This window comes from Sarcophilus harrisii, chromosome 1 (genome assembly GCF_902635505.1).
Source record: "Sarcophilus harrisii chromosome 1, mSarHar1.11, whole genome shotgun sequence".
NCBI classification, from domain to species: domain Eukaryota; kingdom Metazoa; phylum Chordata; class Mammalia; order Dasyuromorphia; family Dasyuridae; genus Sarcophilus; species Sarcophilus harrisii.
In genome coordinates this window covers 670,501,087-670,518,423 of record NC_045426.1, presented here as the reverse complement: position 1 = coordinate 670,518,423, position 17,337 = coordinate 670,501,087, and the positions used below count along the sequence as shown (strand labels likewise).

The 17,337-nt window shown below is 38.8% G+C and overlaps 1 protein-coding gene across 1 annotated transcript in view; it reads left to right on the top strand.

The window, feature by feature from the left end:
* Window positions 1–15,542: 15,542 nt before the first annotated feature.
* LOC100914883 (serine protease 57-like) overlaps window positions 15,543–17,337 on the top strand; it is a 4,464-nt gene continuing 2,669 nt past the window's right edge. Inside the window, exon 1 of the mRNA XM_012542260.2 lies at window positions 15,543–15,648. Within this exon, the coding sequence (XP_012397714.1) occupies window positions 15,582–15,648 (67 nt within the window). The 5' untranslated portion in view covers window positions 15,543–15,581. The remainder of the gene's footprint in view (window positions 15,649–17,337) is intronic.

The window sequence follows — 17,337 nt, the reverse complement described above, 5'->3', positions numbered from 1 at the left end:
TCTCATCTCCCAAAAAAGCTTTCCTCAGCTCCCTTTAATGCCAGTACCCGCCCTCTATTGATTGTCTCCAACTTATCCTATACATATAGCTTGTTTGCTAATAGATGGCTACTTCTGTTTCCAAAGGACTCTGAACTATTTGAAGTCAAAGTCTGTTTTTTGCCCTTGTTTGCAACCCTATGCTAGCATACAGTGGGCTCTTAATAAATGCTTGTTGATTAACAATTATTTTTGTTTTGCTTTTTATTTTCAAAACATATACATGGATAATTTTTCCACATTGACTCTTGCAAAACTTTGTGTTCCAAATTTTCTTCTCCCCTAGATGGCAGGTAATCCAATATATGTTAAACATGTTAAAATATGTTAAATCCAATATATGTATACATATTTATAAAATTATCTTGCTGCACAAGTAAAATCAGATCCAAAAAGGGAAGAAAAATGAGAAAGAAAAAAAATGCAAGTAAACAACAACAAAAAGAGTGAAAATGCTGTTGTGAACCACACTCAGTTCCCATCTCTCTCTGGGTATAGGTGGCTCTCCATCACAAAATCATTGGAACTGGCCTCAGTCATCTCATTGTTGGAAAGAGTCACATCCATCAGAATTTATCATCATATAATTTTGTTGCCATGTGTAATTTTGATCAACAATTCTAAATCTAGCTGGTTTAAATACTTCCCCAGCCAACCTATTCCATTCTTGGATAGCTCTGACTGCTATAAGTTATAAGCCAGACATAATAGACCTTTCTGAAAATAATTTCTATAGAATAGTATTATATTAATTATATGAAGACAATAGGATTCCATGACATTCAGTAAATCACAACCTGTTCAGTCATTTCCCAATTGATGGACATCCTCTGAATTTCTGATTCTTTATCATCACAAAAAGAGGTGCTACAAGTATTTATATATACATACCCCACCCCACTTCTTCACTCCCACCCTACCCTCCATTGCTATTTGCCCTGACCCCTAGTAATCCTTCTAATACTTGGAGGCTGCTATCATGCTCCACCTAACTTCTAAGTCTTAGAGAGAGAGAAAGAATGGTGTAATAAAGATAATAATAATTATTATAATACTAGTAATTAATAAGCTAGACATGACTTGGGGCTAGGATTATTCATCAGAAGGTCACTATCTTTCAGGGACTGAAGGATGACAAATCCTGTTTTTACACATACAGAACTCAAGTATTTTAGAGAACTCAATCACACATTGTCCTGGAATCAAACCATTATCACAGATGAAAATGTTGCCCATGATTGCCTAAATATAGCATTGATCCATGAGGACAAAAACAAAATATTTCTTAGATATCACCGTACCAAATACATTATCATCTCCAAGGTGTATTGTTCAGTCATTTCATTCCTATTAGAATCTTCATGACCCCATTTGGGATTTTTTTAGCAGAGATAGTAGAATGATTTGCCATTTTCTCCTTCAGTTCATTTTACATATGAGGAAATTGAGGTAAACAGAGAAGTAACGTGCCCAGGGTCACACAGCTAGTAAGTGTCTGAGGCCAGATTTGAACTCAGGTCTACCTGATAACAAGATCCACAGAATGAAAAGCTTCACAATCTAGAGATCTGGAAGAGGTTCTCAGAATCCTGTGGGAGTAGTCTGGGGTTTGAGGAAGCTACTCCATTAGAGCCTACAGAGAAAGAATTTATATCCTGATTCTTTTAATCAACTACAAAAAGGCAGTTCATTTAGTGGATTAGGGCAATAATTATGATTATTAGCTATTAGATATGGATATTAGAATTAATTTAAATTATGTGGAATTATTATGACTATATTAATAGAATTAATATCAGATATAAAATGATAACAGCAGGATCACAATTTATCTCAAGCCCATTTCTATCAAAAGCAGTCGTTCCACAAACATTTATTAAGCACATACTGTAGGTTAAGCAGTAGGTGATGAAACTGATGGAGTGCTGGATCTGGAGTCAGGAAGGCTCCTTTGGAATGACAGGTCTGGTTCCTCTACTCATTACAAAACAATTTACAGACATTATCTCATTTGCACTTCATAATAACCTTATGAGGTAGCTATTACAGATATAATAATTCTCATTGAAATTTCTCAATGAAATAGACTCGAAAATTTAAGGGATTTGTTTGAGCTTATGATGCTAATAATGATTAACTTTCATAAAGCACTTTTACTTCAAGGTCAAAAAAGCACTTTCTACATATATTCTCATTTGATGCTCACAGAAATCCTGAGAGATGTGTCATCATTAATTCCATTTTACAGATGAGAAAACTGAGACAGGTAGAGGAGAAGTGCTGCTCCCAAATCACATAGCTAATAATAGCAAAATACATTTGAACTCAGGTCTTCATGCCTCCAGGGCTAGCATACTATCCACTGCATCACCTAGTTGCTATCATGAAATGAATTGATTGATTCCAATAGATTTGGGATGGAAAATGCCATCCCCATCCAGAGAGAAAACTATGGAGACTGAATATGGATCAAAGCATAGGATTTTCATTTTGGGGGGGTTTTCTTTCTTGTGTTTTTCCCCTCTTTGGTCTCGTTTTTCTTGTACAACATGATAAATATGGAAATATGGTTAAAAGAATTACACATATTTAACTTGTATCAGATTTCTTGCTGTCTTGGGGAAGGAAGAAAAAAAATTTAAATACATTCTTGGGGCAGCTAGGTGACCCAGTAGATAGAGCGCCAGCCCTGAAGTCAGGAAGACCCGAGTCCAAATCTGGCCTCAGACACTTAGGACTTCCTAATTGTGTGACTCTGGTCAAGTCACTTAACCCCAATTGCCTCAGCACAAAAAAGAATACAAAGTCTTACAGAAATGAATGTTAAAAACTATCTTTACATGTAATTGAAAAAAAAAATACTATTGAGAAAAACAACCAACAAAGAAAGGAATTGTTTGAATCAGTTGACCACTAAAGTCAATTTATAACCTATAATTCCAATTAATGAACTACAAAGTTTTAAAACTCTAAATTTATGATATTGTGAGATTCTATTTGGTCTGGCCATATGTCCCCAATTTTGAACATCATGGTTGTTATTATTCATTATTATTATTGTTATTATTATGACTAAGATTGAATTGGGAATTTTAAGTGATTTATGACACTGCTGACACATACTGAGTTTGTGGTTTATTTAAAACCTATTGACCTTTTTTCAAATTAAATTTAATTCAATAATAATATATTAAGTGTCTTCTATGTGAAGAACATCTTTCTTGTTGGAGATGATATAAAAATTTTGATAAGATTGTTATCCCTAACATTCTTAAAAATCTGATGATTATGAAAGGTATGAAATAATTGGAAAAATATTGGGAAGAATTGTATGAATTGTAAAGTGAAATGAATAGAACCAAGAGAATAATTTATACAATGACAACTTGTTTTTTTCCCCCACTGAGGCAATTAGGGTTCAGTGACTTACCCAGGGTCACTCAGCTAGAAAGTATTAAGTGTCTGAGACCAAATTTGAACTCAGGTCCTCCTGATTTCAGGGCTGGTACTCCATCCACTAAGCCACCTAGATGCCCCAAGACAAACAACTTTAAAACATTTAGGAACTCTGATTAATGTAATGACAAATCACTATTCCAGAGAAAAACACACACATGTGCATATATATTTGAAAAAATGTATAGGAAATATGTAATATCTATCTACATATATATGTGTATGTGTGTATAGTTAGGTTGTTTTCAGTTATATCCAAGTCTATATGATCCCATTTACATTTCTTGGCAAAGATACTGCAGTAATTTGATATTTCCTTCTCATTTTACCAATGAGGAAACTGAGGCAAACAGTAAAATGACATACCCAAGATCACACAGCTAGTAATCATCCGAGGCTGAATTTGAACTCAGATCTTCCTGACTTTAGGCCCCATTCTTTATCTACTGAACCTTTAGTCAGCAGGTAAGCCCCTTTAAAACAATTAAAAAATAACATAAATTCATTTTAAAAGTGAGGGAGTCCTCTCAGAAGAAGGAATAATGGAAAAATGGAATATGAAGAATTCAGCTAGCTAAGACACAATATGAAAATCCTCCCAGATGCTTCATTGTGGTATGGAGGTGACCTTGAGTTCTTGGAGGCCATGCTAGCAGAGAATCAATTCTGGCAAGGTCTTTCTTTCTGGAAAGGAGCCCGTCCAGCAACAGGCAGCTTGCTAAACAACAAGCTAGCCAAGAGGAGAGAATCTAGCAGTAGGCTGGAAATCTGATGGTGAGCCATGGCCATGGAGACTTGTGAAATGAGAATAACACAAAGTGGTCCCTAGTCCTGTCAGGGCACATCTGAAATGATGGGGATAGAGGATGCTGAGGATGACATGGTTATTAGACCACCTAGAAACATTCACTAACTAGTAGGTGATGCAGCTGGTAGAGAAACACACCTAGAATCAGGAGGACCTGTGTTCAAATGCAGCATCAGACATTCACACTAGCTGTGTATCTTTAGCAAATAACTTCTGTTTGTCTCTATTTTTTCCAGTGAATAATTGTTTTTTTTTTTTAATTTAACACTTTTTATTTTCTTTCTTTTTTTCTTTCTCTCTCTCTCTCTTTTTTTGGCTGAGGCAATTGGGGTTAAGTGACTTGCCCAGGGTCACATAGCTAGGAAGTGTTATGTGTCTGAGGTCAGATTTATACTCAGGTCCTCCTGACTTCAGGGCTGGGACTCTATCCACTGCGCCACCTAGCTGCCCCATGCTTTTTGTTTTCAAAACATGTGCATGGACAACTTTTCAACATTAACCCTTGCAAAACCTTGTGTTCCATCAATTGGAAAATTCATAGTAAGTATAAATGCTTGCTCTGCTTCCTTTCCCAGTCTTTTCTGCCCAATGAGTAGGAGATGGTAGAAAGGGAAAATAATTTTTATTCTATTAATGAAGAAAAACTTTTAAGGGGGGGAGGACATTAATGGAATGTCCTATTCATGTTCATGGGAGGTTATAATTATTAGTTTTGCTTAATTGGTTTTACTTTGTTACAAGAGAGCTCTCAATGGAACAGGGTAATCTGGAAATGTTTGTAATGTAAAAAAAAAGTCAATAAAAATTATAAACGTTTGAAAAATAAATCATTCAATCAACTACTTTAATACTGAGTAACTATTTCAAAGATGGGCATTTTTGCAGAATAGGCAGAAGATATTGTTCAGGAATAAGAAATGAGAGAGCCAAAAAGCTTGTAGAAGCTTCCTGCCTGCCTATTATAAATCTCTCTATGGATACGTGGTTCCTCAAAGCTGGAGAACAGAAAAGTTTCATTTTTATTTTTGTATCCCCAGTCAGTGCCTGGCAGGTACTGAAGAAATAAATGCTTGTTGGTTGATTTGGTCCAAGAAGAGAGTCAGAAGCACTAAATACGACAAGCACTAAATAAGATAACAGCAAAAAAATGAAACCGATTATATTTTAACAGGAAACAGCTATGGCGTCATCATTTCCGAAATGGCTCTTTGTGGGCAAGTAATTCCACTGGCTTTTTTAACATTAAGAATAAAATCAATAATAAATTAAACTAAAGCAAAAAAGAAAGGGAAACTATGGTGAGATGAGTCTGATTTGACTTTTTTATTATATTTGTATTTTTTTAATCTTTTGTTCTTTTTGCTCCTTGGTTTTAATATTGATTAAATTGGGGAGAAACTAAGTGACACAGAGCACAGAGTACTAGACCTAGACAGGAAGACTCATTTTCCAGAGTTCAAATCCAGCCTCAGGCACTGTCTACTTATCTGGACAAGTCACTTAACCCTATTTTCTCAGTTGCCTCATCTATAAAATGGGTTGGAGAAGGAATGACAAACCATTCCAGTATCTCTGCTATGAAAACCCAAGAATGGAACTGGGGAAAAAAAAAAAAAAAAAAGACTGAACAGCAAAAATTATAAAGGATGTGTGGAGCCCTGGGGGAAAACCTTCTTTCAGTTTCTCTAGCCTCTGGATGTATTAAGAAATAAATATTTCTCTTGTCTCCAAAACCTTTCCAGACTTAGAAAGGTGGATGAGGTCAAGAACAAAAGTCCTTTCTTAAGGAAAGTGGATTAAGGGTGGAAACCTAATTTAAGACAAAAGTATTCTTGTATAGTCTTGATTATCAGCTTCCCATCCCTGAAGCAATAGGCTGTGAGCAACTCTGGGGAAGTGCCCTCTTTTCAGTTTGGAGGGATATGCTCTTTCTTTCATTCCAATAGGATTATGATATTGATCATAGGAAGGAGCCCCTTTTTATCTTTGAGGGGAGGGGTCAAAGAAAGGATGGAGTTGTTCTAGTTCCAGATGAAATGACTTATTATTTACTATTCTCAGAATGTTCACGTGCTGTTGTTCAATCTTGTCTGCCTCTATATGACCCCATTTGGAGTTTTCTTGGCTGCTGTACTGGAGTGGTTTGCCATTTCCTTTTCTCATTTTTATAGATGAGACAACTGAGAAAATAGGATTAAGTGATTTGTCCAGGGTGACATAGCTACAGTGTCTGGATTGAATTCAGGAAGATGAATCTCCCTGACTCCAGGTCCACCTAACTTCCCAAATTTATAAAAACAAAGGAGCCAAAAGGAGAACAAAAGATAAAAAAATAAAGTATCTGAAGCTGCATCTGAATTCAAGAAGATGAGTCTCTGATTCCAGGTCTAAAGCTCTATCCACTGTGCCATCTATCTGCTCTAATAGTAACACAATTTATATATATATATATATATATATATATATATATATATATATATATATAGTGAACATGAGTAATTTGGAAATGTTTTGCATGATTACACATATATAACCTACATAAAATTTCTTACTGTCTTAGGAAGGAGAGAGGGAAAACATTTTTTCTTAATATTTTACCAAAAAATGAATGTTAAAAAATCTTTACATGTAATTAGGGGGGAAATATATATATATAATTTTAAAAAATATTGTGACTTCTTCTAGCTTCCTAGGGGCAGCTAAGGGGCACAGAGCATTGGGCCTGGAATCAGGAAGACCTGAATTCAAATCCAACCTCCACGCTTAGTAACAGGGTGAATCACTTCACCTCTGTTTACCTCAGTTTTCTCATCTGTCAAATAGGGATAATAATAGCACCCATTTCCCAGTTTGTTTTGAAGATCAAAGGAAATAATGTTTATAAAGATCCACCAGCATATAATAGGAGCTTAAGAAGTGCTTGTCCCCTTCCTTTCCTCTTCCTCTCCAAATTCAAGATACCTGAAAATGTTATCAACCAGCGTTTATGAAGTAAGCACCTACTATGGGTCAGGCACTGTGCTAAGCATAAGGCTTACCAAAGAAGTAAAAACAGTCCCTCCCCTCCAGGAGTTTAAAAATTAATGGGGAAGACAATGGAAATGAATGTTACCATACAGGGTCTTTGGGGTAGAGAGATATTCACATGGCACAGTGGATATATGACAGTTTTAACATTTCTCTCTTAAAACTAAAAATACTTTGGGCTAGCTGGTGCAGTGGATAGAGCATCAGTCCTGAAGTCAGGAGGACCCGGGTTCAAATTTGGTCTCAGACACTTAACACTTCCTGGCTGTGTGACCCTGGGCAAGTCACTTAACCCCAATTATCTGGGGGGGGGAGGGGAATCTAAAAATACTTGCATTTGGAAGAATGTTAGACAGATAAAAGTTGTTTCTGACAGAGTTGTGCTTAAAAATACAGAACATGGTGTTAGAGAGTGTGGTGCTTTGAAAAGCTGATTTGTATAGGAATTATGCATGATCTTTACACACGATGGAAAGATCCTGATGGCTTTTTAATCTGGGACACAGAGGAAGCAGCTACATTGAAGGGATCACACATCCATCCATGGATTAGTAACTTCACCTTGGGTTGCTGTGCCCCCAGCCTCATTGATCCCATCTTATATTGGGGCAGCTGATTTTCTTTAATTCAAGAATACAAATTTAAGTGGAAATCTATTTAATTTCACTTTATTGATTTATAGATAGATTTTTGTATCCAGGGCAGTTATCACTCACTCAGCCAACAAACATTCATGAAGCACCTACTATGTGCCAATGACCATGCTCCATGTTAGGATTACAAAAAAGGGGTGTGGGGGGGGGGAATCACCTCCTATGGATTTCTGATGCCCTTCCCTTTCCTCCTACTTCTTTAACATCTGGCTATTGGGAATGGGAAGAAAGTGGAAGGGGAGGAGCGGAGAATCTAGGGAATTTAGACTTCATGTCTAGTGATTTCATGATTTAGATAACTCCCTGCATGGAATTGTTCTCCACTGATGCAGATCAAGAATTCCACTGTAATTCAGAATCTTATTAAGTTGCCTTGGGCACTTAGAGATTAAAAAATGGATCACACAGCTAAGATGTTTCAGAAGCAGGGCATGAATCCAGATATTTTGGCCAAAATCAGCCCTGTATACATCATTTTTAAAAAGGGAGGGGGGTTAATATTTTCCACAGTCCTTCACCTTCAACTTCCCAACAACCTGGGCACTCTATCCCAGTTGTCGAGGAGCGTGAGGATGGGAGAAGGAGACCACAGGAAGAACTTATCTGATAGGAAATGCCTGGGGCCTCTTTCCTAATGTCACCAATGTGTTTCCTTGTACCCTTTCCCTCTTTCATTTTCAGTTTTCCCATCCAAAAAATGAAGAGAACCTTCCACGATTATTATGAGGATTCAAAGAAGAATGGACTTGGGAATTTTGAAATCATAACCATTTTCAAAGGAAAATAATAACTAAGGCTCAGAGAAGGAACATTTTCAGGATCACAGAATGAATCAAAAGCAGAGCTTAAGCCGTTATACCCCCATCCCTTAGTTTCTCTCATCTAAGATGTAAGCACAATGATCTGTGAGTTGTATCCCCTGAGAATAGGGTCTGAGGGATACTTTGTGGCAGAGGAAGTCCAGTAGAAAAATTCTCTAATCTATAAAATTTTAATAAAAGTATTTAATATCAAGTTATTAATATAAAATTATTGCTAGTAATTTGATGGGTAACAATAAATGCTGATCATTATTGGTCCATTGTTGGTCCAGTTGTGAAATGATCCAACCATTCTGGAGAGCAAATCATAGCCAAAGGGCTATAAAACTGTGCATGCCCTTTGATCCAGCAGTGTTTCTATTGTGTCTGATCCCAAAGAGATCTTAAAGAGGGAAAAGGACCCACACGTGCAAAATATATGTAGCAGTTCTTTTTGTGGTGGTAAGGAGCTGGAAAATGAGTGGATGCCCTTCAATTGGGGAATGGCTGAATAAATTATGGGTACAGGAATGGAATAGAATACTATTATTATATAAGAAATGATCAGCAGGATGATTTCAGAAAAACCTGGAAAGACTTACATGAATTGATGCTGAAATGAGCAGAACCAGGGGAACACTGTACACAGTAACAGCAAGATTATGTGATGATTGATTATGATAGACTTAATTCTTCTCAGCAATGCAATGATCCAAGACAATTCCGATAGACTTGTGATGGAAAATGCCGTCTGCATCCAGAGAAAGAACTATGGAGACTGAATGCATACTATTTTAACTTTTGTTGTTTTTTTTCTTTCTTATAATTTCCCTTCTTTGTTCTGATTTTTCTTTCACAACATGACTAATATGGAAATATGTTTTCATAATTGCACATATATAATCTATATCTGATTGCTTGCCATCTTTGGGGAAGGGAGAGGTGAGGGAAGGAGAGGGAAAAATTTGAAACTCAAAATCTTGCGAAAATGCATATTGAAAATTATCTTTACGTGTAATTGAGAAAAAAATTTAGAAAACTATTAAGAAAAAAAAATTGTTGTTTAGTCGTGTCTCATTTCATAATTCCACTGGGATATTCTTGGCAGATATTGGAGCACCATTTCCTTCTCAATTTACAGATGAGAAAACAAGTAACAGGGTGAAGTGACTTGCACAGGATCACACAACTAGTCAGTGTCTAAGGTCACATTTGAGCTCATGTTTTGATTCCATGTCTAGCATTCTATCCACTGTACCACCTAACCACCCACCAAAATTACTTTGTATTTATTTACTTGTCTACCTCAAAGGTGTTAATGAGCAAAATTCGAAGTCAATATGTGACTCTTGGAGATCTGTTTCTATTTCAAGGGGTCTCTCAGTTGTTTTCTCCACCCCCACCCCAATGGAAGCTTTTTGAGGATAGCAACTGATCTCTCTTTTGTCTTTTTATCTCTAGTACTTGGTACTGTACTCAGGATATTAGCAGGTGTTTAATCAGTGCTTATTAAATGGAGAAGAACCTTAGAAATAGATCAGCTAGTGAAGGCTAATATTCATTTTACAAAGGGGGAAACTGAGGAAGGCCAGGTGACGCAAGTAGAAAATAGCCCAGGTAGAATCTGAACCCAGATCTTCAGACTTCAAAATCTATTACCCTATCTATTGAGTTATTCTGAATCCTAGCTCAAGTCTTTCTTGCCCTTCGCCACTTCCTCCCACAGGGAAAGGTGAAACTTTAAATATTTCAGAGACTTTAAAGAACCATAGAAATGTGTGTCTTGTCTGTTATTATTTTGACAAAAATCGCAGGTGGGGTTTGCTTTAAAAAAACATAGAAATGTGTGCCTTGTCTGTTGTTATTATTTTGACAAAAATTCCAGCTGGGGCTAGTCTCCTCTTCCAGCTCCAGATCTTTCCTTTGTCTTCTTCCATCTTTCAAGTTCCTGCCCAAGTCTTAACCTCCTGGAAATCTTTCCTGACTGCCCCAGTCTCCAGGGAGCTCTCCCTCCTCCAGACTCCAAATAGCCTTAACCATCTGTCTTCCTCTGGAAACAGGAAGGAGGCTTGTTTCTTCCTTTGTCTCCCCTACAATGCAAGGAGGTGGGGGATAGACTGCCTTCTTTGGGGTAGAGTATTGTTTCCAAAAGTACCCTTAACCTCAAAGCATCAGAACTAGAGGAAAGTTTAGAAATTATAGAATCTAGCTACATTTCCACCATGCCGAGCCTTTTCACAAATGGGGAAACTGAGAAACAGAGAGGTGAAAGGATGAACATAGGAACACTGGTCTAGAGCTGTTCCAATAGCCCACCCTTCTCATATTATAGGAGGAAACTTGCCCAACATGACCTAGCAAGTCAGTGGCAGCTGGAGACTAACCTAGAATTCTGAATTCTCTACCTTGGGCTCTGAATGGAGACCCTGGAGAGGTGAGTTTTGACATAGATTAGATCCATTGCTCACATTTGTCCTAGGCTTAATGAGACTAGAATGATTTTTAGGAATATCCTATCTAGGAAAGTATGGTACCATAGTACATAGAGTCAGGAAGCCTCTTCTTGAGTTCAAATCTAGTTTAACTACCTGTATGTCCCTGGGAAAGTAATTTCATCCTGATTGCCTCAGTTTCTCCATTGGTAAAATGAGCTGAAGAAGAAATGGCAAACCACTCCAATATCTTTTCCAGGATAACCCCAAATGGCAAAACAGAATCAGATGCGATGATTGGAAAATGATTGAAATTTGAACTCAGATAATCCAACTCCCAAACCAGCCTTCTTTCTAAAGTGTTAAACTGAAGTGGAGGGCTAGAAATGGGAAGGACCTCCCCCAAATTTCTTCAAAGTCTCAGAAATACCATTTTTCTTCTTCAGTTCTCTAATCTTCCAACTATTCCTCCTGGGGATCACTTGAGAAGGAAGGAAAGATTTGAAGTTCCTTGAAGGAGGAAGAGGAGGAGAATAAGGACAAATGAGAGGGATGAATGTCATTTTCATTCCCAAACTCATTATTCTGTCATTGAATGCTGATTTTTTTTTTTTGTCTTTCAATATATGATCCAATGATATCTACAATTTCTTTCCTCTCTCCATCTATATTTCTGTCATCCCTGAATCTCTGATCTCAAGATCTCTTAAGTAGGATTTCCCCAGAATTGAAGTCTACGACCCATTAACAATAAATAAGTGTTGGTTCTACGTTTCCTTGAAGTTCACAGAGCACTTTATACATCTCATCTCCTTTAAGCCTCACACCCTTATGGGATAAGCACTATAGCTATTATTTTCTTCACTTAGCAAATGAAAAAAAACAATCTCAGAAAAAAGCCCAGAGTTGAATAAATTAGTGTCAGAGGTAGAATTTGAATCCAGAGCTTCGCAATTCTAAGCCCATCATTCCATCCACCATGCTGCAGACTCAGTTGGGTAAGCCCCTTGCTTCTATGATCCCTAACAGTCCATCTAGCTCTAAATCCTGAGATTCCATGATTTCCCCATTCCCCCTAACGACAGAACAGCCAGCTGCTTCCTCTAACGAACCAGTTCAGGAAATCCTAGAGGCCTCCTGAAGGGGAAGGGAAGGAGGGGGATTACACAAATCAGCTTCTTAGAAACTTTTTAGGCCAGCCGAAGCTTGCCCTCTCTTCTCCCTACCCTTTACCCTTTTTGGAAAAAAAAACCATCTCATCTAGTCCAAAGCTTCTTAAACTGTGATTCGTGATCCCATTCAGGGTCACATATCTAAATGTAAGAGTTGTAAAATTATGATTTATTATCAATGTTTAATTTATATACCTATATACTCAGTGTCATATAAAATTTTCTTGCACAAAAAGGGATCACAACTGGGAAAAAAAACTGTATAATTTGGTGTAGAAAAAACGGAGGACCAGAAACAGTAACCAATTTGTTCATGATACAGATGACCAGAAACAGACCAGGACAAATCTGGGACTAGAATTTAGGTCTCCTGACTCCTAGATCAGAGTTCTATCATGCTTTGGCCAGACAGAGCTTGTGAAAGGCACTGAATGCCAGAATGAATAGTCTATTTTATCATAAGGATGTTGGGAGGAAGCAGGGACTATATCCATGTTTCCCAAGGATTTCCATCTTTAGGACTTGGATTTGGGGCAATCTCCACCCCCCATCCCGAAATTCCCTCCTCTCCTACCTGAAAATACCCTGCCTGAAAGCCTCTGGTAGGTAAAACAGTTGGAAGTGCTGGTTCCCAAAAGCAAGAACCATAGATGAAGAAGACCTAGAGGACAGCCCAACTCCCTCATTTTAAAGATGGAAAACCTGGGACTCAGAAAAGGGACCCTATCATAGGATTTTTTTTTTTAATTGAAGTTTTTTTTTATCTTCAAAACATATGCAAGGATAATTTTCCAACATTAACCCTTGCAACTACCATAGGATTGTTGTTGGTCAGTCATGTCAACCAACCAACCAATCAAGATTTGCCCAAGATAACACAATTAGCAAGTTTCTAAGACTGGATTTGAATTCAGGGCTTCCTGACTTCAGACCCAATGCGGTAATCACTGAGCCACCTACCTGCCTCAGTATGCTTACTTTAGGCTACATAGATATTAAGTGGAAAAAATGGAATACAAACTCAGGTCCTGTGACAGAGTTTAACAAGATTTTCATTGAATTAAAATGTCATTTACTATCTTAGTGTTGCAAGCACTGAGCATAGGGTCTTAGTGAAGAGCAATATTTTGTTCAGGAATTTTACAGAGGGGGAACTGATGACCAAAGAGGGTATGGGATTTGGCCCTAGGCATTAGGTTAATTTCCTGGCACTGAAACTCTAGGTCAACTTCTGGAGTTCTGGACCCCAGGCATGTCTAAAGAACTTCAGGCACTTAGGTTCATCATGGAGTGCTTGGGACACACTGGTGGATAGGTTCCCAAGTGGCTCCGATGCCAAGTTGGATTATGGGGCAGAAGAGTCCTGGCGGACTTTGGGCACTGAAGCATGTACTGGGGGTTGAGATGGGGGCATTGGTATAGGTGAATCCCAGGGGACTATAAGCATTCTTTGAGATATAGCAATACTGAAGTTGACCTTAGGGACCTAGATTCTAACTGGCATAAGTTATGGATGTTCCCAGGACAGAGGTGGATACTGGGGAGGGTCTGGGGGGGATTCTGGAAACTGGGGCAGACTCTGGAGTGTAGGGTAGGTTTTGGGATGTTCCGAGAACTGGGATGTACCAAGATACTTTGGGGAATAGGGGTGTTTCCAAAAGATCATTGGGAGTGATTTGAACAGTAGGAAGCACCCAGGAAATTGGATATTTTAGTGGGTCTCACAGAACACTGAGGCTGGAGCTGGGGATAGATTTGAGAGTGCTTAGACCTTTGAATTAAGTCTCAAAAGAACTCTGAGGAACACAGGATAGTTTACCTCTCAGACCTGTGGAAGGGGAAGGAATTTATGACCAAAGCAAAACTAGAGATCATTACTGATCACAAAATAAAAAATTTCGACTATACCAAACTGAAAAGTTTTTGTATAAACAAAACTAATGTAGACAAGATTAGAAGGGAAGCAATAAGCTGGGAAAATATTTTTACAGTCAAAGGTTCTGATAAAGGCCTCATTTCCAAAATTTATAGAGAATTAATTCTAATTTATAAAAAATCAAGCCATTCTCCAATTGAAAAATGGTCAAAGGATATGAACAGACAATTCTCAGATGAAGAAATTGAAACTATTTCTAGTCATATGAAAAGATGCTCCAAGTCATTATTAATCAGAGAAATGCAAATTAAGACAACTCTAAGATACCACTACACACCTGTCAGATTGGCTAGAATGACAGGGAAAGATAATATGGAATGTTGGAGGGGATGTGGGAAAACTGGGACATTGATGCATTGTTGGTGGAGTTGTGAATGAATCCAATCATTCTGGAGAGCAATCTGGAATTATGCTCAAAAAGTTATCAAACTGTGCATACCCTTTGATCCAGCAGTGTTACTACTGGGATTATATCCCAAAGAGATTATAAAGAAGGGAAAGGGACCTGTATGTGCAAGAATGTTTGTGGCAGCCCTGTTTGTAGTGGCTAGAAGCTGGAAACTGAGTGGATGCCCATCAATTGGAGAATGGCTGAATAAATTGTGGTCTATGAATATTATGGAATATTATTGTTCTGTAAGAAATGACCAACAGGATGATTTCAGAAAGGCCTGGAGAGACTTACATGAACTGATGCTGAGTGAAATGAGCAGGGCCAAGAGATCATTATATACTTCAACAACAATACTATATGATGACCAGTTCTGATGGATCAGGCCATCCTCAGCAACGAGATCAACCAAATCATTTCTAATGGAGCAGTTATGAACTGAACCAGCTATGCCCAGAGAAAGAACTCTGGGAGATGACTAAAAACCATTACATTGAATTCCCAATCCCTATATTTATGCCTACCTGCATTTTTGATTTCCTTCACAAGCTAATTGTACAATTAAAAAAAAAAAAAAAGAACTCTGAGAAGCAAGTTCTGAGGGGCTCTGGGTGCTGAGACCCCCTTTGGCAGCCTTTGGGGGCCGTTGGAAGGTGATGACATAACCCACATTTCACAAGCCAAACCAGAAAGGGAAGAAATGGAGAAGAGAGATCAGGAAAGTGTCCAGCCCAGATGGATGGCATGGACAGATTCTTTCCCCCTCCCCCCAATAACTGTCCCCCAACCCCTGCTTCCTGTCCCTACACACTACTTAACTGGAGTCATCCCCAGCCCAAGGCATCCACAAGGATCCTGGGAAGCAGAATGAGGGCCCCTGGGATCTCCATGCTCCTGTCTTGGGTAGCAACCCTGAGCCAGCTGACCTCCTCAGGTAATGGACTTCCCCTCCCAAAGAACACCTCATCCTCTATTCTAGGGGGACACTCTCCCCAGCTATAGGGGGCTACTAGAGGAGATGAGCAGCCTTTTTTCCTCAGGTCCTCAGTTTCTCATCTGGGGACGAGAGAGGCTCAACTATCAGGCTTATATCAAACATGGGGGGAAAAGGGGAAAGAAGAGTTCCTTCTGACTTACAGCAGTTCTATGAGCAACATCCGCCTTCTTACTGGCTTTTTCACAGTTTTTTCCAGGTTCTCCCTCCCTCCCCCTCAAATTATCTCTCTTCCCCATCTCCAAATAAGCACAAGTTTTTCCCCCCCAGAGTCCTTCCCCAGCCCCTAGTCTCATGCTTTGCATATCTCCGAAGGAATGACAGGCTTTTGGAGTGAACAGAAAAAGTTCTTGAGGGAGGATTAGTTCATTCCCCAGAGCTTATGCCTTTTAGAGCTCGGGAGGGGAGTGTTTGTAGCTAGCAGACAAGGCCATCCCCTTTGGCTCTTAGAGACCACTCCTGGTGCTCACACACCCTTCCAGCCACCCTCAAACACCAGCCCAGCCCAAGCTTCCTCCCAAGATCTCCTCTCCTGATCTTTTTTTTTTCTTTCTGGGAATAAAGTACCTCTGTCCTAGTCTCTATTCTAGTCCAGACATTTTCACTGGCTCTCTCTCACGCCAGGACTCCTCATCTCTGCCTCCTGGCCTCCTTGGCTTCCTTATCCCATTTTCTGTACAAAACTTTCTCAAGTCCCACTAAGTACTAGGGCCTTCCTCCTGGTGATTCTCTCCAATTTATCCTATATTTATTTGCACATTATTTATAATGGCTAATCATCTCAGTCCTGTCCCACTCTTCCTGACCCCATTCGTCAAAAATAACAGAGCCGTTTGCCATTTCCTTCTCCAGCTCTTTTTACAGACGAGGAAACTGAGTTAAGCAGGGTTAAGTGACTTGCTCAGGGTCACACAGCTAGGGTCACATTTGAACTCAGAACTTCCTGACCCCAGGCTGGGCACTCTCTATCCATTTACTTGCCCTTTTGTTTGAGAATAGCTGCTGTTTCCTTCATTAGACTATGAGTTTCTTGGGGGGAAAGCGTGGCTTTTTCCTTTTTCTGTATTTCTATTACTTAGCCTGGCATAGTGTCTGACACATAGTAGGTACTTACTAAAAAAAAAAATGGCTTATTGGCCGACTGTCCCTGTCTCTAGCCATCTTCCTTTCTGTCTCTGTTTCAGTCGCTGTCTCTGGTGTAATTTATTCATCTTTCTTATTTTTGTTTCATGCTTGCTTCCTTCTGGATTTATTCTAGGTCCCCTCCCTAAAATTCATCATCTATCCATGGCAACTACATGAATGCATGGGGTGTGTGTGTGTGTGTGTGTGTGTGTGTGTGTGTGTGTTGCAAAGGGGATAAGAGAAGGGTAGTTGTACCAGCAAATAAAATACATTGCAATTTTATAAATTGAGCCCTACTATGCACCAGGTTCTGTGCTAAGTGCTAGAGATCTTTAGACAAAATTCAAACAATCCCAGCCCTTCAGGAGCCCACTTTTGGCAGGGAAGGAAGTAATGTGTACATAGATAAATATCTAGACAGTGAATACAAACTAGCCTATGGGGTCAGTGACTGTTCCACGTACAGTGTCCGGGGCCTCCCCTGCCAAGGAAAAGGGGGACAGT